The sequence below is a fragment of the Diadema setosum genome, chromosome 15 (assembly GCF_964275005.1).
Source record: "Diadema setosum chromosome 15, eeDiaSeto1, whole genome shotgun sequence".
In the NCBI taxonomy this organism is placed as follows: Eukaryota; Metazoa; Echinodermata; class Echinoidea; order Diadematoida; family Diadematidae; genus Diadema; species Diadema setosum.
Genome location: NC_092699.1, coordinates 24,618,569 through 24,646,377, shown reverse-complemented (window position 1 = coordinate 24,646,377; position 27,809 = coordinate 24,618,569). Strand labels below are relative to the sequence as shown.

The window sequence follows — 27,809 nt, the reverse complement described above, 5'->3', positions numbered from 1 at the left end:
CAACTTTCCCAAAAGTGAATTTCAATATATTCACGCCCGCTTATATTTGTTGTCACTGCATATATTTTCCTTTCTTGTAGGTACCATCATGATGAGCGGTGGTGGCATCTTATCCAATGGGAAAGGCAGTAAGCGGGAGTATGGCGAATGTACGCTGGACGAACTCGGGGTGAGAACTTGCTACAATTTTTTTTTTTTTAATCGATATAAATGGAGAATGGCAAGGGCTCACAGGGTAGTTTACCCCAATATTTAAATCAGTTCAGTTGATGTGGAAATATTAGCAATACACATTAGTGCAGTTTGAGAAAAATGGGACAAAAATTGTGAATTTTTAAAGTTTTGGTTAAATCCATGTGCGGTCATCACATGCTAAGAAGGTAACAATAATTCATGATGTTACAAGAGGGGAATAATGTAAATGAAATGAAAATATAATTCGACATGTATTTCATTTTACTAGCGTAATGAAAGAGCACTTGAATCATTCATTTCCTCATGTTAGGTTGGCGATCACATAGCCGTGGTGCGCAAGACGTCGGGTGATCTCCACTTTTACATCAACGGTCGCGATCAGGGCCTGGCAGCCCCTGATGTGCCCAGCACGATATATGGAGTGGTGGACCTATACGGCATGGCTGTTCAGGTAAGCCCTGGGAATTTGAGCCTGACATTCAAGAGTGGGGGGGGGGGGGGGGGGGGGAGGGGGGGAGATTGTAACCAATGAGAGCAGAACAAATGTGAGAGAAGCAATATCTGTGCCTTCTATTGTTCTACTTCTCTGGAGAAGTCTCAATTGCCAATTTAGCCTTTGTTCTCAGTGTGAGGCCAATTTAAATGGACAGATCGTGTTACCCAGAAAGTAAAACATTTTTTGCAGTGATTTCCATGTGTGTTTAAACCCTTTCTGTGTCAATGGGTCAAATGTGCACAAATTTCACGCACACACCTACGGGCAAGAAATTAATGTGGTATGCAGAGAGTTAAACAAATCAAAGAAATATCCTTCCTCTTCAGTGTTGGTTACATACAAGATTCACTTCATTGTATTGTATTGTTTTGTGTGTGTGTGTGTGTGTGTGTGTGTGTTTTGTTTTGTTTTTGTTTTTGTTTTGTTTTTTAACATTTGAATAATGCCAGTCTACTCACAGGAGATGGGGTCAGGATAACAGCATCCTGTGACTGTGTATAAGGGTCATCAGCGTCCAATTAATGTCAGAGAATATAGGGGCTTGTTGGGCTGTGTGTCTGTTATAATTGGTAAGGCGCTTACCTTATGTCACCTCCTCAGCTGTCATTGTGCATCCTTGAAATTCAGTGTCACCCCTTATTCAACTTGTGTCAGATAAAGAGAATAGTAACATTTCTTATCAAATTCAAACATAAATTGAAGAAGTTACAAATATTCAAAGCCCCACATGTTTTCACAAAGCGGTTATATTGGCTGTTACCACACAGCAAAGTAGATGAGGCAATGAAAATAATCACCACAGAGTTTAATTCCCATTTTTGCAGAAATGTGTGTATGTACAAAGAAAGGCAATATCATTTCATGTTTTGAACTCTAAATGTGAAAGCTTGTTTACTTTCTGGAAGGCTAGAGCATATTCAAAACTAGATGTATATTTGCAGCCCTCAATGATATGTTGCCGGTCAATATTTGATGTATATTTGCAGCCCTCAATGATATGTTGCAGGTCAATGTTTGATGTATGTTTGCAGCTCTCAATGATATGTTGCCGGTCAATGTTTGATGTATATTTGCAGCCCTCAATGATATGTGGCAGGTCAATGTTTGATGTATATTTGCAGCCCTCAATGATATGTTGCAGGTCAATGTTTGATCGGTGTTTATAATCATGTCATGACACAAGCATATATCATGGTGTGCTTGTAGACGTCTATGATAAGACTCACATTGGATATTTGATTGATGTTAAATCAGAGCATCGATGCAGGCTTGCCTCAATGCACCTGCAGCACCCCCAGTGGCATGATAATATAATGATGATGATGATGATGATGACGATGATGACGATGATGATGATGATGATGATGATGATGATGAACCAAGGATAGCCTCTTCAGTGTTGCCACTGCTGTACCAGAGGGCCCTGCCATTATTATTACCCTAGTGTTGCCAGGTATCCTTTTATACACCTGGGTCAAGAGGGACATGGTGGGTAAAACATCTTATCAAAGGACGTAAGCACTGGGCGGGATTCCAACTCGGGTCCTCCTATCGGGAGTTGGGAGTCTTATGCACTATGCCATAGCCCCCTCCTGTAACAGATCAGTAATTGATTGGTTTCAATCAGGTCTCGATCGTGGAGCACCACCAGAGCACTATGCTGGCAGCCCTGGACAGACGGCTGATGCACCTCAATTATCTCAAGAGTCTCGCCGAGCAGGAGCTGCCATATGTGTTTGGAGGTGAGACAAGAACCAGTGCCTCTTTAAAGCGAGACAACCTATCCTCCTCAAATTGCCAGAATTTTGGATGCTTATTTGGAAGCCATGCCTTTGCAAAACACAGGAGTTTTTACCAAAAGCTGTCTGCATATATGATGATGTTTCCTGAATGTACATAGCATGGTTTAGATGCAGTTGCTTGTAGTACATTTTGGTGTAGTGATGAGAATTGAAAACACTGGCTGCACATCATCTTCACTTTCTCCTGTATGCCTTTACATCTACTTCTCCCCTTAAATCCAAGGAGTCTTGATTTTTAAACCGATTAGCACCTGAATCGCATGCGTCTGCCTCTCATAGAAATCTCTGAAATCACTTGTGGGGTTACATGTTACATTGTTTATTGACATAATACAGAATTCAAATTGATGAAATCAGTTACACTATGATACAGAATGTTGAACAAAGCAAGGAAAAGTTTTGTGAGATACAAGTTTTGATGAAGACATCATTATGCCTCCGCCACAAAGTGTCACCGGAGGCGTAATGTTTTCGGGTTGTCCGTCCTTCCGTCCGTCCATCTGTCCGTCCGTCCGTCCGTCTTTCTGTCCATCCGTCCATAATGAATTTTGTGGACAACGTAACTAAAAAAAGGTTTGAGGTATCCTAATGAGACTTGGAATATATATGCATGAGTGGACGAAATTGTGCCTATTAACTTTTGGGTGCTCATGCTCAAGGTCAAAGGTCAAGGTCAAATGCTCAAATTTCACTATTTTCCCCATATCTATGCAACGCCAGGTTTTTTTCTTGAAACTTGGTTTATACATGAAATACCAAATTAATATTCTCCAGATAGAGTTTTGAGTCATGAGGTCAAAGGTCAAAGGTCAGAGGTCAAGTTAAAATGTTAAAATTTCACTTTTTTCTCCATATCGTGGAAGTGATTCAAGGTATCTTCATGGAACCAAGTACATATGCATGTAATGACTAGCAGTGATTATCTAGGGAATGCGGGGGTCATGGGTCAAAGGTCAAGGTCAACTCCTCAAAATTTCACTTTTTCCCTCATATTATATGCAATATTTGCCAGATTTTTCTTGAAACTTGATATATACATGTATTACCCAATAGAGATTCTCTGGGAAGTTTCTTGCTCAGAGGTCAAAGGTCAAGTGAAAGTGCTAAATTGTACTTCTTTTTTCCATATTTTGAAAGTAACTCAAGGTACTCTATCATCATGAAACTTAGTACATATTTATGCATGTTCTACCGGACAGTGATTCTCTTGGGAATTTTAGGGTCATAGGGTCAAAGGTCCAGGGTCAAAGGCCAAGTTAAAATGCACAAATTTTACTATTTGATACTGAAATTAAACTCTTTCTCCATACCTTGAAAGTTACTCAATTTATAGACTTATAAAAGGGTCAAAAGTCAAGTAAAGATCCTCAAATCCCCAAATACCTGCGCTCTTAGGCAGTATAGCCATCCATCCAATTAAACCTAGTTCAATGACAGTGAACATTCAGCACATTTGTGACAAACCTGTCATTCTAATATTTTGTGAAAATATATAATATATAATGTGAAACTTTCATCATGCATTGTCAAGATGTTGTACTATATACCTATTAGGAGAACCATACATTATGGCGGAGGCATTCCAGTCGCCATAGCGATATTTCTAGTTTAGGTATTGTTATAGAATTTTGCATATTTCGAGCCTATGAATTAGCAATAATGTTTTTCTTTTCTTTTCTTTCTGTGCAGGAGTGTCACTAAATAAAAATATAAACTTCATCAAAACTATATTTTGCCTTAGCAGATTAAATACGCTAGCCTGAAGTTATATTGCTGTGTTGCAATTTAACATCCTTGGCATTCTGTATTCAATCTGTGGTTACCAGATCTATATGTTCTTTCTTCTATTTTATTTCTTAAGCTGTAAAAAGTCAAGGAGTGAGTAAACAGCGCAATCAGCAGTTTTGCATACTTTGAATTTTAAAACCATGCTCATTTACATGCAAGGAACTGTTTTCAACTGTTCTCGAATTTGTGTGGCTTCTGTGTCTCACACTGCACAATCGTGACAAATATTTTTCGAGACTTTAGGAGGCCTTGTGTAGATTCTTTGTTTATGTTGTTGGTCATCCATGCTTCCCTGATACATGTTATGTGTTTGATCTTATAGGTATATTTTCATGTCATATGTGAAGTATGTGCTGATTGTACCTCATTCAAGCTACTTCAGATTTCTGGTAAAGTGTTTTTCCTTGGCCGTGATCAGATTGTATTTGTATAATTTATCTGTTGGTATTTTCAGAACTTAAATGGCATTATGGATTACTAAACTGCTCTCTCACATACCTTTGCTGCATCACATATAAAAGATGTGGCATTCTCCTGTCGAGTTAAAAAAAAAAAATCATGTTCACATATTTTTCCAGCATTATTCTTATGCCTCTTGAATTTGGTGATTTTTCTCTTAGCTATAACTTATCAATAGCATGCTAGCTGTCTACTGCATTGAAATTGATATTTTTGATTATTGATGTAAATGTCGTTTTTATGATATTACAGATGGGGACAGAGTAATGGCGGAACCTCTTCTATTCCACCCAATCTGTGGGGTCCATGCTGAAATCATCAATGGCTACAAGTCAGCACACAGGCCAAGGTGAGAAAAAAGAAGTTAAAAGATAAAAGATAAGCAACACAAAACAACAACAGTGGGATACCAATTCAAAAAAGAACTTTCTTTGTAAAGGAAAGACCAGCTCTAAAGTAGGTTGTATAGTAGTAGTTTATTTAGTAGTTGTTCAGTAGTTGGTGTTGGTGCTGGTATTTGATGATGGAATCGTGTCCTAACAGCAAGTGAAAGTGGGCTTGACTTGCTGCGTCTTGGTGCTTTTAGGATATTTGCACTCAAAATTTTTGACCACATATGAAAGCTGGTAGCTGAAAACAGTCATCTCTGGAAACTGAATACACATTCCACACTCAACCAAACTAAGAGAAAGTTTACATGCTTGACTTTAGTCGTAGCTCAAAGCTTGTCATTTCATTTTATTTTTTGTATCTTTACCTTAAGATAAATCTATAACTGAAGGGCCATTCACAATCAGCTTGAAAATTTTTTTTTAAGTTAGGGTGAAAGTTGCCTTGCAACTATACCAAATTCCACCTTTATGTTACAAAAGACTATGCTGGAAAATGTACAAGTCAGAGTGAGAAGTTTTGTATCAAGTCAGAAACTTTACAAGGTGATTTATAATTTATAATTTCAATGCACGCAGCTTAAAAATCATGAATTTAATTCATTTGTCTTCCACATCTGCTTTTTCTTTAGCGCATATTGAATGAGTAAAGTGGACATATGCAGTTTTTCCAGAAACTTTGACATTTTGTTATCAGAGCTGACATTGAGAGTTTTCAGAGAAATGAGGACACACAGTGCGAAACATTGCAAATTTTCATGATTCAATTTTCTGTGATGAGAGGTTCCTTTCTTCATTGTCGTTATATTTCAGAGCCATGGATGACTTCAATAATGCCGTGGTCCTGACGAACCGCCCTCTGAAGGAGAACGAGATGTTTGAGGTCAGGATAGACAAGATGATTGACAAGTGGGCGGGGTCACTAGAGCTTGGCGTCACCACACACTCCCCGTGCAATTTAGGTATGCTCATAAATTCATTTTCTGCTTCTACCTGATGGACTCACTAGAATTGATATGAACGCAAGACAATGTTGTTTGTTTTGACATGAATGATTAAGGGTCAAATGATTCTCTACTGTGCATGATTTGTCTATTGTCACATACGGTGGCCTTCTCCATTTCTAACCATGCTGATGGCCTGAAAACAACCATCTGTGAATGGGACAAGAGGTATCCTCTATCCTTGGTGCGGCACAAAACAGTGGAAGACACTGGAAGTCCTATTGTGTTATCATGTGTGTGTGTACTTGTGCACTAGGCCTTTCTCAGTATTCATTTTTTACTGTTATCATTTGTTTATTTATACAGTATCATGATGAGGATGATGGTTATGATGTGATGATGGTGATGGTGATGATGATGATGATGATGATGAGTGGTAGTAGTAGTAGTAGTCGTAGTAGTAGTAGTAGTAGTAGTAGTAGTAGTAGTAGTAGTAGTAGTAGTAGTAGTAGTAGTAGTAGTAGTAGTAGTAGTAGTAGTAGTAGTAGTAGTAGTAGTAGTAGTAGTAGTAGTAGTAGTAGTAGTAGTAGTAGTAGTAGTAGTAGTAGTAGTAGTTAGGTAGTAGTCGTAGTAGTAGTAGTAGTAGTAGTAGTAGTCGTAGTCATTGTAGTAGTCGTAGTAGTAGAGTAGTAGGAGTAGTCGTAGCAGTATCATTTTCATTCCTATTAATGTTATTACTGGTCTCTCTTGTTTTCCTCCACTTTAAATTCACATTATTGACTACACGGGGCTATTATCTGTTTTTTAAACGCAGATTTTCCCTCCACCATGACCAATGTGAGAAGTGGGACTTGGATGCTGGCAGGAAACTGTGTGATGCACAACGGTACAAATATCATTGACGAGTACGCCACCGACATGGATCACCTCAAGGTCATTACAAACAAACATGCAAACAAACAAACAAACAAGCAAACAGACATTTGAAGATAGAGAAGGGGTTGTCGTAGTTGTCTTAAAGGCATAATTTACCATTTGCAGATGAAACAAAAACCACCATTAGTGCTTTGAAATAGTGCTAAAATGTGAGTTAGGGAGAGAAACAACCACTGTAAAAATTTGAATCCATATAATTGTTGTTAAGTATTGTTAGATACACAAAATGTGAACAATAATTATAATAAGAATGCTTCCAGACTGAACCGTCTACAGTTATGGTTTATTGAGGAAAATACTGATATCTCCTCATATTTTATGCTTTATTGCAAAAATTTTATATGGAAGGATGTTTTGTGATACAACAGACCTACACGTATGCATCAAATGTGATATCTTGAAAATTTTTAAAATCACTGCTCCCAAAGGTAAACTGGACCTTTAATGTCTTTTTCTCTCTGTCTCTCTCTCATTGCTACCATTCATATTGCACCACAGTTTATGGTTATAGCTTTGGTCAGACTGATTTCATTGGCGTGATAGGCTATAAAGTTTGTGTAACTTACACCAGGCTCACTTTGCTATTTCGTTGTTGTTGGGTTTGTTTGTTTTTTTGTAATCTAGGCTTAAGTAAAAAACAAAATGTGTGCTTTGTAGAATACTACACTGCGTTAAATCTACAGATGTGACAATACCCAGCTAATTTGACAGGAAAAAGAGGACAGAGGTTATGACTATTATGGCAATCAATGATCAAATTCAGCATCTTATAGGCTCTATGAGATATATTCTTTCATTGTGTTCTTCCCCAGCATTGTGGCAGATGTATCAATAACTCTTATGTGTAAATATCTGCAAATATCAATGAACCAATTGAGTATCTGAATATAAGAACGACCCAAGTCCATGGAAGACCATTTCGAGTAAACTTAAAAAAACTTCATATCTTTTTTATTTGTCCAATAATATTCTATTTAACTGTGATGGGAAGGCAACATTGTATATACAAATTAGAACATATATTATTATGATAATTAACATTTACATTAATTGTGGAGAGGCCATTTTATGTGATGGACTTGGGTCGTTCTTTGATTCATATGGACTTGGGTCATTCTTTGATTCATATACATGATATATATACATTCTGCTATAGAGATGAGAGAAGGACGAGAGAGGGCGCTATAATATGAATGTAAGAATGACCCAAGTCCTTCATTCTTACATTCATATAAGATTTATCTCATTTATTTCAGGCACTTCCGGGGGTAATTAGGATTGATCATTTATACACAAGATGAGTCCATGCATAAGCTACAATTTCCCATGTCAAACTGAATTTGGCCAAAAATTGGACTTGGGTCGTTCTTATATTCAGGTCTTCAATTGTGTGCTGTCATGCAAATCACCAAAACGAAGAAGAAAAAAGACCTTTATCAGTCTAATGCATGCAGCATGAATGAAAAGTTCTGTGCAACTGACGTCACAGTCATAGAATCACAATGGCCCTTGATTGCGCATGAAAATTCCTTGTTTGATGATACAGTAGACTCCTGTTATAACAAAGTCCTCGGGACCGGCAATTTTCTTTTGTTATAACTGAATGAATAAACAATCAAAATACATAGAGTTGATAATGTTGTGGCCCTAAATTTTACTTTGTTGTAAGCGGAATTACGGTATAACCTTGTTCGTTATAATGGGAATGCACTGTACACTGTCAGTCAGATGGATACAAAGTCTATTTTAGGTCATCACCCCCTCAAGCTGATGAATGATTTCTCTTTTCTTTGGGCAAGTTTCACATTGAGCAGTTTTTATTAACCAATGCCTATCAAGAATTCAAATCGTGATAGGTAGAAGAGAGTAAGCCAATGTGTAGTTATGTACAGATCCCAGGTGAAAGTGTTTCCATGATTTTTTTTCCTTCCAGAATGGGGACAGAGTGGGTGTGGTGAGGCGACCCAATGGTGACCTCCACTTCTTTTTCAATGGTGTCGACAAGGGTGTGGCGGCCTCCCACGTGGCGTCAAGTCTCTATGGGGTCGTGGACCTCTATGGCCAGGCGGCCAAGGTCACCATAGTGGACATTCAAGGTGAAGATGCTGCACAAAAGTTGCAAAATGAAAACTGTAATTTGTTAATGGCATAGTTGGCAGGGTTATCTTGAGTGACACACTTATGACACCATTTGTTCCCACTTTCTTACTGTTGAGATATGGAAATCGTTGAATTAATGAATCAGCTCTTGATGTTTTGATTGTGTCAGATTATTTAAAAACATTTATAAACAAATTGATGTAAATGACCATTTAACCACCTGAACTGATGTAGAACTTGAATATGGGTCACCTTTTAAGTGTGTCAATGCCACAGATACTCTAAACACATTGAAAAGAATAAAATGATTTTTTCTTAGATATGATAGAACTTTCAAAGGAGACATGATAATGTGAGTTGTCATACCATTGACCATATCTATATGAACCTTAAGAGAAGCTATAATGGCTTATAAAGAGCTGCTACTATATTTCTTGGCAGTCATTGTTCCCCCATAATTGTCAACTTTTAGTGTTGTTAACGTGTAAATGAAATATTTGGCAAGCTTCAGCCATTGTCTCTTGGAGAGTTTGCAGAGTAGACAGACAATTTGTTACTTTTGTAAAGGCACAAGTTAATGTTGCTTGTTGCCAATTTACGGTTTCAACCTGTAAATGAAATATATCATCAGCTTACTGTAAGACAGCAGGATATTGTTTCATAGAGAGTTTGCAGTGTATGCTGGCAATCTGCTACATTTTGTTGAAGCTCAAGTTAATGTTGTGTGTTGCCAATTTGCAGTGCTAAGCTGTAAATGAAATGAATATCTCATTCACTATCTCATTTATTAAAAAAAAAATTGTCACATGGAGAGTATGCGGTGTAGACAGGCATGTTGTTACATTTTGTAGAAGCTAAAGTTAATGTTGTGTTTTGCCAATTTGCAGAGCGAGCCCACATAGAGTCGAGGGAGGGGATGACGCCTTCCAGTACCTTCACTGTGGAGACGCCTGTACTCCATCCGCAGCAGCGCTTCCACGCCAAGCACGGCCGAAACGCCACCATCAGCAACAACGGCCGCCGCGCCTTCCGCGCCAACCCGGCCGGAGAATTCAACGAGGCCGTGGTCATGAGTAGCCACCCGCTGGCCAACGGGGAACTCCTAGAGATCTGTGTGGAGAAGATGGTTGACCGATGGTCTGGATCTATTGAGATCGGTAAGGCCAAACGCATCCATGGTTCTGACATAACACAGATATTTCCACCTCAAACTCTTCTCAACAGCCTTCTTTTTGTATAAGCACCTACTTTTAAAAGGTCTCTGCAATCCTAATGATGTTGACCTCTACTGATGCTGTTTGGTCTGCACATGACCAAATCACTTAAATAGGTCATGAAACTTTGCATCATGCATTTTTAAACAAGTTTCTTAATTTTTTTGTGCATCCTTTTGGGCCCCACCTCTAAAATAATCCTCCAGATCACCTTAATTCATATTCCAGCTATGACATCATCTGTCTGTAATACCTGATCAGAACACCTGAGAAAAATATTTTCCTATCTATGATCAATAAATCAAATGTTCTTTATGATAAATGAAGAAGCGAAAGAAAATATTTGTCAAACCTGGTATCTTTTATTCATCCACTGTGTACTCAACAGGTGTAACCACAACCAAGCCAGAGGACATGGAATTCCCTAGCACCATGACAGACCTTGCCTCAAATACATGGATGCTGAGGTAAATATCAGCACTTATCTGGCTTCGTTGCTATGCTACAATGACTAGATATTTCAGATTATTCAACAATTGTACATCACAAAAACTTCAAAAAATCATTTAATTTCTCTTATGTATTTTATTGTTTTCGGAATTTCTTATGTATTTCGTTGTTTTTCGACTTGTTTTTTCTTTGGTTTTTTTTTATTGGAAATTGTTACTGACCACTTTTCTACCACAATTAGCCTAAAATTAATCAATGAAAGTGATTAATTGCAAGAATAATCAAGTTTTTATGACTTTCATGACAGAGCACTATTTTCCGTACTAAATGTACACAAAATCACAAAATTGTGCTCGTTTTGGGGTGACATGCCGTTACAAAAATGGGCGTGGCTTCAAAAAAGTATGTGCGGACGTTGCAAATTTGGTCTCAAAAGTTGCGCGAGACTTCAACAAAGAAAGTCAAGAAGCCTCGCGACAAGGCCTTCTCGTGTTACAGAATTATAGTGTGAAACGTCGCAGGGGCGGATTCTGCCCCCCCCCCCCCCTTGCCCTTTTAGGGTTAAGGTAAATTGGTATCCTGAACAATCCTGATTACTTGCAGCTGTGAGCATTTTGAGCTTCAGAGATTTGTTCACATGTCATATAAACCTATTGCTTCCTACATATGTTTACTCGCCATAGAGCCTTTACGTGACACATCCACTTCCCAAAACCCAATGGGTGAAGAATGCCAGGACTATGTTTAGAATAAATTGATATCCTTTCATTGGCAAGGTGTCAAATCATGATAAGTTAATTGAGTTTGATGCTCTTCTAAGATTTGAGACCATTCCCATCCCCCCCCCCCCCCCATTCCTGGGGATCCTGTGCAAATATGGTTTGTATTGCAGCTTTAAGTTCCACAAATGTCTTTGTGTGTGTGCATGACTGGCCCACCCCAGTGGGGCCTCTCTGATGCAGGAGGGCTTCACAGTCAACCACACCTACTCCCTCGACCTGGACACGCTGATGGAGGGGCAGCGCATTGGCCTCCTCAAGACAGAAGAGGGAGCCCTTCATTTCTACCTTGATGGCGAGGACAAGGGCGTCGCTTTCACAAACATTCCAGAGAGTGAGATTGTCGTGCTACTTACACTTTCATTCTAACATTTCGTTATGTTCGTGTAGCCTCTGCCATATTACAACTCTGTCACGTATCTTCTCAGGAGACTTCTTCCCACAATTTTCGTTCTTTACTCTTCTCTTTGTGATGATTGTACATAGGAAAATGAAAATCAGATATCCATTCATATCATGGGGTTTTGATTTCATTTGTTTTTTTCAGGAGAGAGAGTACATATTGTCAGGTATATCTTCAGTGCTTGTTTCACTACTTATACACATGTACAAATGTATAATGACACAGACTATATGAATTAATTTATCTTAGGCAATATGCTTCATAATCAAATTACCCATGCACATTTTTCAGACATTCATATATTAATGATTGCTAGATGAAGATTATGGTAGGCATTTCCCATTGTGTGCACGACTTGCTGGTAAGTCAGGCAAGGCATAAAGAAGTCATCATGAGTCCCCAATCAGAAACAAATGCCTATTCCACATCTATGCTAATCTGGATATGCATGCAGACACAAACAGTTTCCTTCTATACAACATATTGCCAAAGAGTATTGTAAGACAAAGCAGTACATTGGTAAAGCAAATGGGAAAAGCAGCATGTAAACCAGTACCATGACACCAGTTTTTTTTTTGTTGTTTTTTTTTGTTTTTTTTTTTTTTTTTTTGGGGGGGGGGTTTGTTTGTTTTTTGGTTTTTGTTTGTTTGTTTGTTTGTTTGTTTTTTTTTTTTTGGGGGGGGGGTTTCAGAAAGTACCAGTGATGACTCTAGACCTTGAGAAATGATCTCACAGTCTAATTTGGCAAGAATATCCATACATGAAGTGACAATGGTCTACCATGTATGATGCTGATTTTTTTTTCTTTTTCTTTTCGTTTGACAGCTGTTTACTGTGTAATAGATCTGTATGGACAATGTGCGCAGATCTCAGTGTATGACAGGACAGCCATCCTGTCTGAAAATCAATTCATCTTGCCTCCCCCCTCAGTACCACCCGAAACCATCTTAACAGGTGAGTCAGTATAATATAGAGTCAGCCTACCGGTATGTTCAATGAAGAAAACTAGCGTTGGCCCTTCTGACAGGTCATAATACTCTCTGTTACCAAAGAAAGTGAAGTGTATATGTTCTTTTCGAAAAATGAAATCAAATTTGAATTGAATAGAATAATGATTCGGATGATGACAGCGACAATGATGAAATGTATGATATAGAATGTTATTCTATTATTCATTCATTCGCTTGTTAGTTCATGCTATCATTCCAACCCTGGTATAGTGCTATGTCCCAAGTGAATACTATCTGCTGACTAGATGATAGTCATTGGAATCAAACCATGAGAGATTGTTTTCATATGCCTGTTTTTTTTTATGCTTGTAAAAGACAAATTCACCAAGGTTTGCATCTTGCTTTGTTATACAGAAAAGAACAACAATGGTTGTGATAATGTCATGCTTTTGTGGAGGCTTGTGACTCATGATTGCTTTGATGAGTTCTTGTGTTAGTAAGTAAATGCTAGCAAATGCAGATTTTTATATCTATTGCATTTTGACTGAAACTCTACTTGTGTTAGCGACTTCCAACATTTTTTGGTTTCAGCATACCAAATGAACAGTAACTTCAGATGTATTCACAGAGACATGAATTACAAACGCACATCATCAAATTTCTTCTTGCAGTAATGAAAACTTGCAAACACATATAATGTACACTCTCTCTCTCTCACACACACACACACACACACACACACACAACGTATGGAAAGCAATCATCGTTGTATGCACTTTGACCCCCAGTACCTGGCTTGCCACACAAGTTCCACCCATGCTGTGGCACCAACGTTTCCATCTCTGAAGACTTCGCCACGGCAACGAGGACAGAAGCCTTTAACAATGGTCTCGTCTTCAGCTCCAAGCCCCTCATCGAAGGAGATTTCTTTGAGGTGAGAGATGGTCAGCAGAAATTTAATTGCAGAGGTTCAAATTTGTATTTTGTGTTTGCAGGGCATCCAACTAAGATCTTTTTTAGTACAAGAGATGGATCATGCATTACATCTAACTCATTGTTAATGGTAGGGCTTAACATAAGTGATGGCCCTGTGGCCTGGGGCCACTAAGAACAGATGTTGGGCCACCAAATTTCCGAACAGGCTATCATTTGGTAGCCTGGTCAGACAGCTAAAATTTAAAATGAAGTTTTATAGTAATATCCTTTAATTTCAGGCCACTACATTTGTTTTACAGGCCACCAAAAGTTCAAATTCGTAGATTTTAGTGGCCCCATCTAGAAAAAGGTCAGTGTCAAACCATGTGATGGTCATCATGTAAGATTTCAACTAAACAGACATCTTACATTGTGCATGGTAGTAAGATATCTTTTGTATTGACAGAAATGTTGAAAGAGCAAGAATATTGATTTTTCTTATTTTATCACATAATCCTGCTTCTTACTCAAAGCAACAGTGCTACTGGACAGACTTTATACCGTAATTCCATAAACATTCGCAGCATGAAACTTGAAACCAGCAGTCTTTAATGCAGCATGAAACTTTTGCAAATGGGCAACTAGCATTCAATGCATAGTGTAGAGGAAAACTTTCACATGCACTTTACTTTCGTGAATCTTGACTCCTTTGCAAAATTCATGAAAGTTTCATGTGTATGAAAATTTCTGGTTTTACAGTATGATGTCATGTAAAGTTTTCCATGTTACCAGTAAGAAAAATTGTATGTTTTATTTCTTTTCAATGTTTAACTTTGGCAGGTCCAAGTGGACAGACTAGCCCGTCACTGGTCAGGGTCACTCTGTATAGGGCTGACCACATTCCATCCAGATGACCCCATCTTGGCCGAGCCCTTGGCGACCACGACCTCTGACCTGAGGGCAAAGGGCACGTGGGTCATGCAGGGGTCAGAAGTCAGGAAGAATGGGGCCACCGTCAGGTCAAACTACGGACCAACGCTAGAGAGATTAGAAGTAAGAGCGCTTTGTGAAAATCAGCCATCAAAATGGAATGATAGACTTTTGTGATAATATGTCACAATCTCTTTTGGCAAGATATTTCACTTGCTTAGACCCATCACCTCCAGAGATATAATTTGTCACCTTTTTTTTTTTTTTTTTGTGTGTGTGTGTGTGTGTATTATTAACCCTAAAAAGACTGGGCTATTTTGGTAGCTCAAAAGACTGGGGGGGGGGGGCCTAAAGGGCCCCCCCTTAAGATCTCGGCCGTGGATCGCGCGATCGCCGCGGAAATTTGCACAATGATAGTGTGCAATGTAATCTACAAGATCGTATATTCAAATTTTACAAAATAGTCTTCTTTTATTTTATTTTGATTAATTATGCTAATTTATGCGAGAAATCAGACTCTTTGATCTAAATCAGTAAATAAAGCTCCAAAAGTGCTCATTTTTGGTCTAATTATTCTTTATGGCATTCTTAGCAAATGTACTTGAAAAAAAATTCGGTATCAAAATTAATTTCTTATTTATTTTATTGTTTTATGAATTTCTTATGTATTTCTTTTGTTTTTTTACTTTTTGTTTTTGTTGTTTTTTTAACAAAATTTAAGGCAGATACTTTTTGAATCATAATACTTCTAAAACAAATTAATTTTAGCCATTGAGAGTAAAAATAAGCATATTTATATGAACCATGTGAAAAAACTCAATTTGCATTGACTTTGTACACAAAATCACATTTTTGAGCCATTTTCGGCCTCGCGTACATGTACAAAAAGTTATGTAACTTCAGAACCGTACCCCCGGGCGTCACAAATTTGGTGTCAAAATGTGCGGGAAACTCGAAAGAAAAAAGTCATAGAGCATCGCGGCGAGAGCATTGCGTGTTGCAGAGTAATCGCGCGAAATGTCGAGGGGGGGGGCTTTTAGGCCCCCCCCCCAGTCTTTTTAGGGTTAAAGAACAAGATGTCAAGGAGAAAATTATAGATGTAATTCAAGAATGCCATGCTATGTTAGACCGTATATATTGAAGCAGAGTGCTTGTTCAACTTTCTTCCTGACTGTCAAATCGGTTGAATCGAGCAAAAAGTGATACTATTGGATAGGCTAAATTATTTTTCATCTGGTATGTGCAAAAGTGGCTAGTGTACAGGCATGAACTGTAACCCCTGTATATATTGTTGTTGATGTGTCATTACATAGCAATGTTGTGTAAACATGATGATGTGACTACTTGTTAAACTGTTACTGGCAATTGTATCAATTGTGAACCCAGTGAAGGTTATTCTTGGCAGGTTATTTCACAACTTGTTGATGTGACTACTTTTTAAACCGTTGCTGACAAATGTTGCTGCTTTTTCATAACAAGCTTATTCCTATTGTTGCTCTGTTGTAGGTGGGTCATAGGGTCGGGGTGAGGTTGACCCCTGACCGCTGTATGCACATCGTCGTCAATGGAGAAGACTTGGGGCCTGCAGCAGTGGACATTCCCCAGGTGATAACCAGTGAAATATAAACCTTGAGAGACACATTATAGTATGGCATACAACTTGACACCTTGACTTTCTAATGACACAGTAGAATTTGGATTCCTTTCTGTATTGTGCCAACTTTGTAAGCCAATGTTCCATCAAGCTGAAGTCTACTTGCCTATCTTTTTTTTTAATCAGTTGAATATTTTAAATCAAATCTTGAGCTATTGATCCTATTGAGAGGCTAGTTCTTATCAGATTATGATATCAAGTCCTGAAAACATTACAGTGATTGCAAGTATATAGCCCCACATTATTCTTGTAGGAGAAGAACAAATAGCAAGGATGAATGGATACACACTCACAATTCCTTTGATCTTGTATGGTCTGTGTTGGAATCATTGTGACAGAATTTTTTTTCCCCATTCTACCCTCATACTCTTGACTTGCAGGGTGTGTATGCTATTGTGGAGTTATACGGGAGAGTGGAGAGTGTGCACCTGATCAGTTCATCAGTTAGTCTCCCCAATGAACCACTGAGGCCGCCCTCCATCTCGTCAAACAGTGAAGAAGAGCAAGACTCGGAAAAGGAGGTAAGGGAGTTTAATGTGAAATCATCAGTCACAGGGAGGGCAGTGGTGTAGAAATATCATAGTTTGTATTGCTTCTGCTTAATGACATGTACATGTCATCTTGGGATCTTATGTTTTATGCTATTGGAAAAGCAGGAGGGAAATTTGAAATGATCACCAGGGCCCCATTTTATAAAAGATGATAGGATACCAACTCTTGCTGGAATGGCAACTTCCCATGGCAACAGCCAATCAAGAAGCTGGATGATTGTCATTACATGGCTACTGCCATTCCAGCAAGAATTGCTATAATATAAACTTTTTATAAAATGCTGCCCAGAAGTGAAAGCTCAACATTTAAACTTTCATTCTTCAGGACAGTTTTTGTCCCATGAACATGAGATCCCCCCCCCCCCCGATACAAAACAAAACAAAACAAAGGGAAGCTGTCAGCAGTGCTGCAGAAACCATTTTGAAGAAAAAAAAGAAAAGAAAAAAGAATGACATGTGTGAATTATTTTTTGTGATTCTGTGAGTCTTTGTGAGATTCTGCTGAATCACATTTCTATGTGCATCACTTGTTCTGCCAGGATGCCTCAACGACGTCAGAAAAGGCACCCGCCATCTGTTTCCATGACAACCATGGAAAGAACATATCCCTGTGCAATAACAGCCTGACAGCCAAGAGGATTGGGAGCTACCACCAGGGCGTCGTGGTAGGAGCAAAGCCACTACCCCGCAAGCAGATGTTTGAGGTGAGAGTGATCACTCAGTGACCTGTATTCTCATAAGTCAGGTTTGGAATGAATTGTGGGTGAACTCTCGAGACAAGAGAGGGATAGGAGAGGAGGGAAAAACATGGTGTCGCATATTCCTTTGTTGTATTTTCTTTTCAAATCAAGTTGTAGGAAAGTTCCTTCCAATTTATGATAGTCAGTACTTTCTACAAGGGTAAGTTCAATTCAGAGCAGCATCAAGTTGATGTTTAATCCTCTGTGTGCTTTGAGTACCAATTCAATTCAAATTCAATTCAATTTTATTTATTCCACATGCTAAAAAGTATTAAAAACACACAAATGCATGTACGCGGACATATTGCACATTACGTTTACATAGGAAACAAAAGGAATGATGCAAACAGCTATAGTTAGCATGTGTGGGAATCAGAAAAAGACCATATAGGACTTATCAAGGCCGATTCCCTTACAAATGAAGAGGCTACAAATTGCAATCAAAGATATACATTTTTAGAATAAATCTATACCATTAGAAACTATACACAAAATTGCAAAAAAGGACAAAATACACACAACGACAAAACAAAACAAAACAAAAAGGCAAATATCCCAAGAATTATTCAGCTGCACTTTGGATTAAAAGCATTCTATATCTACGTTTAAAAGATGATAATGTAGGACATTCTTTGATAATAGCAGGTAACTCATTCCAGGACTTAGCTCCAATATATCTAATTGTAGTCTTTGAAAACTTATGTTGGAAAAAGGGTAAACATATGTTATTAGCACATCTTGTGTTATAACTATGGACTGCACTATTTTGAACCAATAACTTATGGAACATAAGTTGGACATTGGCACAGGAAACCCCATAGCGTCATACACACTTCCCCGGCATAGAAAGGGTTCATGAGCTAGGCTATCCACAGACGGTGCTCAATCAATAAACCACGCGCTGAACCTATACTGGATAGCAAACTGGTTTCTGTGTCAGTGCGATTGAACACTTGCTATTGTGGATAGAATTGAAAAATGTTTGCCAGAAAGTTGTAATGTCTAAAAATGTGTTATGTGTATGGTACTTGTCATAGTGATGTCATGCTTTAGTTCTTTTGACAAGCACAACAAATCTAGGCCTGCCTTGTACATTTTCTTTGTCATCTTCTTCCAATGTCAGGTCCAGATTGACAGGCTCAACGAACACTGGACGGGTTCCATTAAGATCGGAGTGACCGGGACATCTCCGGACAAGCTGACCTTTCCCGCCACAGCGTCGGCCATCAAGAAGTACTCCTGGGTTGTGCAGGGGGAGTCTGTGTTCCACAATGCCAAGAAAGTAAGTTCCAGCCCTCCCTATCTAACCCTAGCCCTGGATTGTCATAGTTGATATTTAGGAAATGGATGGAACAAAATGTGCCTGAGCAAAAAAAAAAGTAGTTACAATTTTGATAGCTTTATACACCTTCATTATTTTGCAGCTGAACCAAAGGTTACTTTACAAACTTTGTACAAAGGTAGTCCTAGTCTTCTGAAAGGAATGCACAAGCTTTCATACTTGAATGCAGCATAACTTTGTTTGTTTGTTTGTTTGTTTTTTTTTTGGGGGGGGGGGGTGAGGGGATGTAGCATCCCATTGAATCAGCCCTCGGGATTTACTCTCGATACTCATCTTTCATTGCAAAGTAAACATTGATGCGCAAAGATTGGTAAATTAGCCAAATATGTCGTCGCCGGTCACACGAACCGACGAATCACTCGATTTTGGGTCAAATTTTCAATTTTGAGATTTTCAATCATTTCGATAGTAGACATTCCATACTACATATTCTGAAATTCTCAGTGTGTAATTCGGTGTAATTTTTACGTAGTTATCACTTTTGTAGAAGTATGTAATTCCATTTGTGAAAATTATTTGTTTTCCCCATAGACGTGTGTGTTAAACAATCAGGTGATTCGACGGTTCGGTGACCGCGCGCGCGGTCACCGAACCGACGAATCAGTGCGCATTGACATGCGTGTAGTTTTTGAGATTCAACAGTTCATTGACCGCGCGCACAGTGCGCGTACTATGTAATACATGCGTTGACAATGACAACGCTCAATGTACATGTACATATGGACACACATGGAAAATGACAACGTTCTTTGCAGACCGAAAATACATGCATGCAGCTCTTTGACGATTTCCCGCTTCTTTGTTAACAATACAAATCGATAAAAACTTCACAAGTTAGAGCAAGAATTGAAGTCTGATGTACTACAAAAATAATTGGAAATTATAGACATGAAAGTGTAGGAACCATAAGTCAAAAATGGGTTAACTTCAAACGCGATTTTCTCGAATTGTCATTCTTACGCAAACCTGAGGGATTCGTCGGTTCGTGTGACCGGCGATGATATTGCTGTGCAGGTGACATATATTGAGTAATTTCCTAGAGATTTCATATTACAGTTTTGCTATACTGTAAATATCCATATTTTCGCAGGATTGATTTTTCACACTGAGCAGCTCAAAAACATATTCGTGGGTCCTTGAATTTGCGCTGCACAATTGTCGACCCACTCAAAATGTGCAGAGAATATCGTGAAAATACTTTTGTGGGTTTTAGAATTTGCGCTAGCCAACAGTATTACGAAATGCACAAAAATTAATGTACTGTGAAAATTTGTGCATTTATAGTTACTGCATCTACAAATGTAATCTAGCTTTTTACAGTGATAACCCAACTCATCTCCTGATTTTTCTGTCGGGTACCAGGTATAATCCACTTTGTGTAATTTCACTGACACAACAGGTCAGAGGTCATTACGGTCCAAACCTCGACACACTGAAGGAAGGGAGTATCGTTGGCCTGGTAGTGCACAGCGAGGGCTCACTTCACCTCCACATAGATGGCAGGGATTATGGGATAGCAGCCGAGGATGTGGCCTCTCCCTGTTATGTTTTGGTGGATCTGTACGGCCAGTGTGAACAGGTGAACAGAGACTTGCTAGACTGGGGATCTCAGACTCTTTATCCATGACAGAACGTGATCAAACATTTTTGCATGTGCCAGTATAGGAATGATGCCCAGGTCTGAGTGCATCAGTAGAGTAGGAATTGTGTGTGTTAGGTAACAGTGAAATGCTTACGGAATGTTTAGGCTAAATTCCATAGCTACTGCATGCACACTGTTCCTATTGGGGCACGAAAAGACATGAGCATCATCTGTTTTATAGAACAGTAGTTAATTTTAAAGTCCATTGTTTTGATCGTACTTCCGACCGTTAACGGCCTCCTGGCAAATTTGATATGGATGTATTTCCTTTTTCTTGCCATAGATGCAAACCATGCATCAATAATAACTGGATGCATGGCTAGCCGTCTTTTGCAAAGTGTGTGAACGCTTGCTAGATGTGTCCCCACAAGCTTGTCAATGTCTTACTGTGAAAAATATCAGATGCTAATAGAAAGTAGTCAAAATGTTCCTACAGATTTGAGTTGTGGCAACTGTTTTTATAGCTTATCACATCACGTTAAATGCAAACGAATAGTATGGAGAAGCAGTCTAGAAGAAACCGAAATTTATCAGCCATGGCCTGATCTTGACCTTTGACTTCCATGTTCTTTCCCTGCTCTGGTTGCTAGGTGACGGTTGTTACAGAAGCTCTAGCTGCAGTGGGAGGCTTACAGGATGAGAGAGAAAAGGCTGTTTTGGAAAACGGTAAGAAGAACGTCATTGTGTTATGGGCATCTACTGTATATGGCATATTGTTAAGCGAGTCTAATTTATGAAGCACAGAACCTACTTACATATTAAGTAACTGCTGATAATCTTAAGTAAGTGTGAACAGTTGGATGAAGAGATGTGTTTTGAAGTCTTATTCTGAATGATGCTACTGCTCGGGATTACCAAAACTTGTAATGGTAAGTCAGTTTATAGTTTTGGGTCTGTGGCAGATTATTCTATGATTATCATATTTTTTGGGTACATTGAGGATTTCCTGATTCTATTGGTATTCTATACACCATATATTTAATGAGTCTTAATTTTTGTGATTTGGGAACTCTCGATAATTTCGCGAATGGTTACATTTGCGATCATTGAGTATGATACTGAGTGGAGAAATGCATACACGTGTGTTACATTCATATCAGGATCAAAGTCAGTATTTTTGTGTGTCTTTAAATTTGCAAATAGCACCCGACTCGCAAAATTCGCAAAAATAAAAACCTCGCGAAATATTCGGCATATACAGTAAGTTATTTCACAGTTTAGGGGCTGCAGCACACTACTTGATGATTACCTTTTTTTTTGTAGTCCAGTGATGAGACAAAGATGAAATAATGACACACCCAGTCCTGACTCCACTCTTTAGAGTCTCTTTGTCCCCCTTCTCCACCCCACTCAGGTCTGAAGGAGAACTCGCCCCTGTCATCCTACCACCCCATGGTAGTGACGGCCAGGGACTGTGACTACCAGAAACTGTGCAATAGGTTCAAGACTTCGCTGGGACTGCCAGGTGAGCGTCCAGAGCCCATTGGTTGACCCCCTGATCACATGACATTGATACGGGCATTAGGGTCGTGTAAACCATGTTCCACAGTTTCCACATGTAGGACTTCATTCAGTCTGCAAATTTACTGAGAACATATGTGCAGAAGAGGGAGGCTATGCTAGCTTACTGTATAATGTCTCTTTATCAACTGGGAGTGATTTTTCTTTTCATTTTTGACTATCAGCACAGCCAATTTCCTGTTGGAAAATGGAAGTAGAGTGGTATCTTCTGTAATTTTGCTGCTGTTGGTTGGTATTCAAGGATACTACTGCATAAGTCATGTCACCTGTGTAATTGTGATTTATATCATATATGTATCCTTAACAAGCATTACATCCTTCAACAAACAGCCTACCTGTTGTTTGGTTAACCCATTTGGTCAAATGTACCCAGGTTCCACCCAGTATTTGAAAGTGACAGAAATATACAACAATGTACAACAGCTGTGTATCCTTAGTGTGACAATCAGGTCTTATACCGTCCAAAAAGAATATTTACTGTACCTGGAGAGATCGTCAGGGTACAGAAATCAGGAAGAATAAAAAAAGCACAGCGTGCTGAATTTGCATGAATTTACTCTTATTTCCCATGACTTGCCGTAAATAAACTCCTGCAACATTAGGGATGTGTTTTCAAGTGTGTGTCGTTCACTGTTATTGTTATCATGTTGGACGCTGTTGTCTTTGAATTCCAGCTGCATACTTTGAGGCCAAGAGTAAGTGCTACTGCCCGGCTTGCCACAAACTCCATGGCGAGGAGGAGTACAGCACCAAGGGGGACCCGCCCCGGGGCTACACCAGGCCACTGCGCTGGTGCAAATTCACCCTCAGGTGAGTTGCAGGGACACAATCTCCCTCTCAGAAATAGATGCTTAACAGAACAAACAGAGAAGGATAGACCAGATACAGGTCTTGCGCCAACTCAGCTGCTTGGATTCCCAGGTACACCTTGCAAAATGTTTTAAAAAAGACATTTGCAACAGAGTGATTTGCATATATATTCCTACATAACTTTGTGACACAGGTTACTCCTTTCAACCAGGAAAATCATTGGATACCACATGGTACTCTGGTCTCAGCATTGTAAGAGAATTCAAATATATTGTGTTCTATATATTCTCTTCTGTATATTCTGTTGTGCTAAAAACATCAGCTAATGGTGAACACCCAAAAATGGTTTGCCCCATTGGGAACATTACAAATGATCTGTTCTAACATGATGTTCATAGATTTGCTGAACAGTATAGTATTTGACTAACCCATATCATACTGATAGCACCTCGTCCACCTCACCTACCCTTCGAGCCTTGTGGCCCATAAGGCGGCAAGGTTCTCTCTACAGTGCGCCCTCTATTTAGCAATTGGTTTGGCTACGCTCCATGATGTCCACCCCATTAACTTCCTTTCCTTCTCTATTGTTTGTCCTCATACTGATATACTGTTACGTTTCTTTTCTCGCAGACTCCATAATCTGGCAGAGGAGCTGAATGTCTTTGAGAGCTGGCATGTTGCGTACCACGGAACATCGGTTGGTGCTGTGAGGAAAATTCTCGACAGAGGGACGTTATTACCTCCGGGTACGTCAAACCCAACTTCTATCGAAGCAGTGCTAATCACAAGAACAACAAAATGGAAGATTCCTAGATGTATTGTCACATTTTCATTCAATTGTCTGGATCACTCTCCAGGCCCATGTCATGATTGTAATGTTTCCAATCTTATGATCAAGGTGCCTCTTGGTTTGACTCTGAGAGAATTAAAAGTCCTTTAAGAAAGGGGGGGGGGGGGGAGTAGAATGTTTGTGTTCATTTTGCAGTGGCATGGGAATGCTATGTACACGCACACACAGTGCATGCATTTTTCTCTGGCTGTCCTCGAGTGGACGTGAGGTGGCGCTACACAACGTGGTTACCCGGGGTACTACGGTACCCCGGGGTAACGCATGATGCATCAATTGCTCCCATGAAATACTTGCGTGCCAGGCCAAACATAAATTTTTCCCCACAAACATAACCCTAACCCTAATCCTAATCCTCACATCAAACTAAACCTACAGCCCTATCACAACCCTAACCCTAACCCCAAGTCCTTGGAGAAAGTAAGACCGCAGCAACTGCTGCAGGAGCAAATGGTGTGTCACCGGTTTCACCACTTCTCTTCCACCACAGGGGATAATGGTCTTGGTCATCTCTACCAGCCCGAGACGTTGGGTTCCATCACGAAGCCGTCAAGGAACCAGGACCTCAAACAGATATTCGTCTCCCCAACGCTGAAATATGCCGGCTGTGACATCTTCTCCCACAAGTGCAAGTGAGTCTTACTCCTCTACATGTTCCCCTTTTGATACTTCAGTGCAGACATTTTTTTCTTTTTCATTTCGTTCAGAAAGGCTTCTCCTCCCACTGTTACAACTTTGCAGCCTTCTACTGGATCTCTCATTCTTTAAAGAAAGATGTATTCAGATTTTACTCGCACAGAGCACACTTTTTATTGTAAATAGAGATCCTCATTATAGCACCTCCCCATGACACACCTGTGTAGTTCATCCAAGTATAGCTTCTTGGAGCTGCAGGATGGATTACCTCATCAAGTATTTATTTTCCATATCAAAATAATACAAAATTATTACAAAGTGACTATAATCATGCACACATTTTTTCACTGGAACAATTACTGTTGTAATGACTAAACTTGTGTTTTGAAGTTGTATTATCGCTGGAACTGATATAAAAGACTCCAATGGAACTGATGAAGATAAAAAATTAATATTCATTGTATTCATGCCATTCCACTTTATGCTTCTGAACTCCTTTCAATTCTCAATAATTTAGTCAGTCATTTCAATCTCATGAAGTCAATCCATCCATAATTCAATTCAGTTCAGTTTGCAGTGTGATTTAATTCAATTATTTTCAAGTTAGTGTAGTTCAATTTAGTTCAATTCTGTTCAATTAAGTTCATTTCAGTGTAGTTCACTTTATTTCAATTTAGTTCAATTCTATTCAATCAAGTTCATTTCAGTGTAGTTCACTTTAGTTCAGTTCTATTCATTTAAGTTTATTTCAGTGTAGTTCACTTTATTTCAATTTAGTTCAATTCTATTCAATCAAGTTCATTTCAGTGTAGTTCACTTTAGTTCAGTTCTATTCAATCAAGTTCATTTCAGTATATTCACTTTATTTCAGCTTAGTTCAATTCTATTCAATTAAGTTTATTTTAGTGTAGTTCACTTTATTTCAGTTTAGTTCAGTCCTATTCAATCAAGTTCATTTCAGTGTAGTTCACGTTATTTCAGCTTAGTTCAATTCTATTCAATTAAGTTTATTTCAGTGTAGTTCACTTTATTTCAGTTTAGTTCAATTTTATTCAATTAAGTTCATTTCAGTGCAATTCACTTTATTTCAGCTTAGTTCAATACTATTCAGTTAAGTTCATTTCAGTGCAGTTCACTTTATCAAGTAACTTCATTCAATGCTGCCTTTGTTGATGTGTCTCCTATGCAGGTTCATTGACTCCGTTTCCCAGAAGGAACATTTCGCACGAGTTGCATTCCAGGTCCGGATAAGGCCAGGCTGCTACACGGCTGGTCCGCAGAGCATCGGTCTCAACCACACCATTGACCCATACATAGAGAACAGCGGTATTGAGTGGACCACCAAGGAGACCTCGTCCATCGTGCTCTGTGCTCTGCTGATCGCCATGGAGTGACTGTAATAGTCCCACATGCAAGTAATTGTGTTAGTTAATGACAGAAGACACTCCCACCTATTCAAAGTTGTGTTGGGCAGAAGATGCCATTAACTTTGTATGCCCACCTGAGGAAAGAAAAGTTTTTTTTTTTTTTTACAGACAGCCATTTGGGGAGAAATTGAGGAATGAAAGTTTATTCACATCAGTTTAAAAACAAAAAGTGTTCATTGACTCTTACTGCCCTACAAAGGAGATATGCAAGGTATTGTGTGTACATTAGGAATTAATAGGTTTGCAGTACCTAGGTATACTGGAGTAAAGAGCGTAAGCTGTTAGAAAAGATATCAGCGTAAGGAAAACAATTCATTGCAATCAAAACTGCAGTTTTTACCTTAGTAATGACACCCAATGGTACATCTATCCATGCAATCAAATACTGGATAGGGGAATTAGCAGAGAATCGAAGAAGAAGTGTTCTTTCAAACATGTTCTTCTTGCAAATTGGCCCATATTTCTGCTGCAACCTACTCTACTTATGATCGTTTTGAATGCTAACGCTTCAAATTTGTACCTGGTATTCATGTAATGTACTCAACACCTCTGTAAAATGTGGTAGATATTACTGTCCTATGTAAGTGGCCGTGTTACCGAATCATCGAAAGCTTTTATTCATCAAATTACTGTCAAAAATTGCATCTCCTCTGAGAGATACTATTTAGAACCTCTTTCTGAAAGTGTTGAAATTCATAAAATGTTGTGTGTGCAATGCTAGACTGAATCAGCTCGGTGTTTGAGGGTACTATTATCCCGTGAGATTAGTTATGACCTTAAAGCTAATTTGTGAGCATCCCCCCTTATTCTCATGTTTTTGTGTGAGCTCTTGTCTTAATAAAGTGGCGGAATTTCAGGGCATTCAGACGCAAAAAATTCATACTAGAACGGTATAGCTATACCAAAACGGTATAGCTATACGATGAATTTATACATCTGAACGCTGACTATGAAACGACTTATAACGAAATGACGTATAGCGAAATGACGGTCAGAGCATCGTTTCGAACTAGAACTCGATAACAAATCAGCATTCCATCATGTGCATTGTGCGTCTGAACGTATGGCAACCATAGAACGGTATAACTGGGCGGGGCTTAATGGGAGCGAGCACGAAAGGTGACCTTGTACCTGTCACTCATGACCATAACAACATGCGCAGTGAGAAACTGCACATCTATACAACGTTTTTCCGGAATGGTCGAAATTAGCGTCTGAACGGTCTATCGGCTATACGATGATTCTTTATACGTCGTTTCTTTATCGAGTTTTGGTATAAACTGGCTTGCGTCTGAAATGGGGGGAAATTACGATAATGCATTGTTGAGCAATCTAACAGGCTCAGATGATGTGTGGCAGTGATGTATTCCTCTTCTTCATGTGGCTCAATGTGCCATTCACACTTTGCAAAGGAGCAGGTGTGAGGTGTTAACCTGGTAAAGTGGGCCCACCTGCCTACCCGCACAACAAAAAACGGGCGAATGATGCCAACACCTCGGTGGTTTTCCCCAGGTGACTGGCAACAGTCAGCAAACGGTATCAACCAGGCACATTGTGCCAACATGAGGAAGAAATAGAATTTACATATGCAAGTAAAAAAAAAAAAAAGACAAAAAAAAGACAAACAAGAAGAAGAAGAAGAAGAAGAACAACAACAACAACCAAATGGAAGACAGCCAACACAACTTGAGTGCATTCCATGACACACTGCGCAAGCGCAAGACCAAGTGATAGTATTGAAGCTACTTTGAATACTGGCACTGAACATGACTGTATCAAAGATATGGGAACCTGCCAGTCCAGGTGCATGTGGCTCAATGTCAGTGTGCATTGTAATCACTGTACCTACCATGGGTACCCATCAAATGTGTTGGTGTGTCTTTGATTTT

General features: G+C 39.1%; 1 protein-coding gene across 1 annotated transcript in view; it reads left to right on the top strand.

Annotated features, from left to right (window-relative positions):
• LOC140238783 (neuralized-like protein 4) overlaps nt 1–25,928 on the top strand; it is a 38,926-nt gene extending 12,998 nt beyond the window's left edge. Inside the window, exons 5-28 of the mRNA XM_072318679.1 lie at nt 81–169; nt 506–646; nt 2,319–2,433; nt 4,993–5,089; nt 5,943–6,091; nt 6,888–7,006; nt 8,943–9,105; nt 9,997–10,266; nt 10,712–10,790; nt 11,717–11,886; nt 12,781–12,909; nt 13,694–13,839; nt 14,661–14,873; nt 16,257–16,355; nt 16,785–16,925; nt 17,495–17,659; nt 18,819–18,977; nt 20,437–20,616; nt 21,270–21,345; nt 22,034–22,144; nt 22,875–23,010; nt 23,641–23,756; nt 24,348–24,489; nt 25,683–25,928. Of these exons, the coding sequence (XP_072174780.1) occupies nt 81–169; nt 506–646; nt 2,319–2,433; nt 4,993–5,089; nt 5,943–6,091; nt 6,888–7,006; nt 8,943–9,105; nt 9,997–10,266; nt 10,712–10,790; nt 11,717–11,886; nt 12,781–12,909; nt 13,694–13,839; nt 14,661–14,873; nt 16,257–16,355; nt 16,785–16,925; nt 17,495–17,659; nt 18,819–18,977; nt 20,437–20,616; nt 21,270–21,345; nt 22,034–22,144; nt 22,875–23,010; nt 23,641–23,756; nt 24,348–24,489; nt 25,683–25,887 (3,410 nt within the window). The 3' untranslated portion in view covers nt 25,888–25,928. The remainder of the gene's footprint in view (nt 1–80; nt 170–505; nt 647–2,318; nt 2,434–4,992; nt 5,090–5,942; nt 6,092–6,887; nt 7,007–8,942; nt 9,106–9,996; nt 10,267–10,711; nt 10,791–11,716; nt 11,887–12,780; nt 12,910–13,693; nt 13,840–14,660; nt 14,874–16,256; nt 16,356–16,784; nt 16,926–17,494; nt 17,660–18,818; nt 18,978–20,436; nt 20,617–21,269; nt 21,346–22,033; nt 22,145–22,874; nt 23,011–23,640; nt 23,757–24,347; nt 24,490–25,682) is intronic.
• The last annotated feature ends 1,881 nt before the right edge of the window (nt 25,929–27,809 follow it).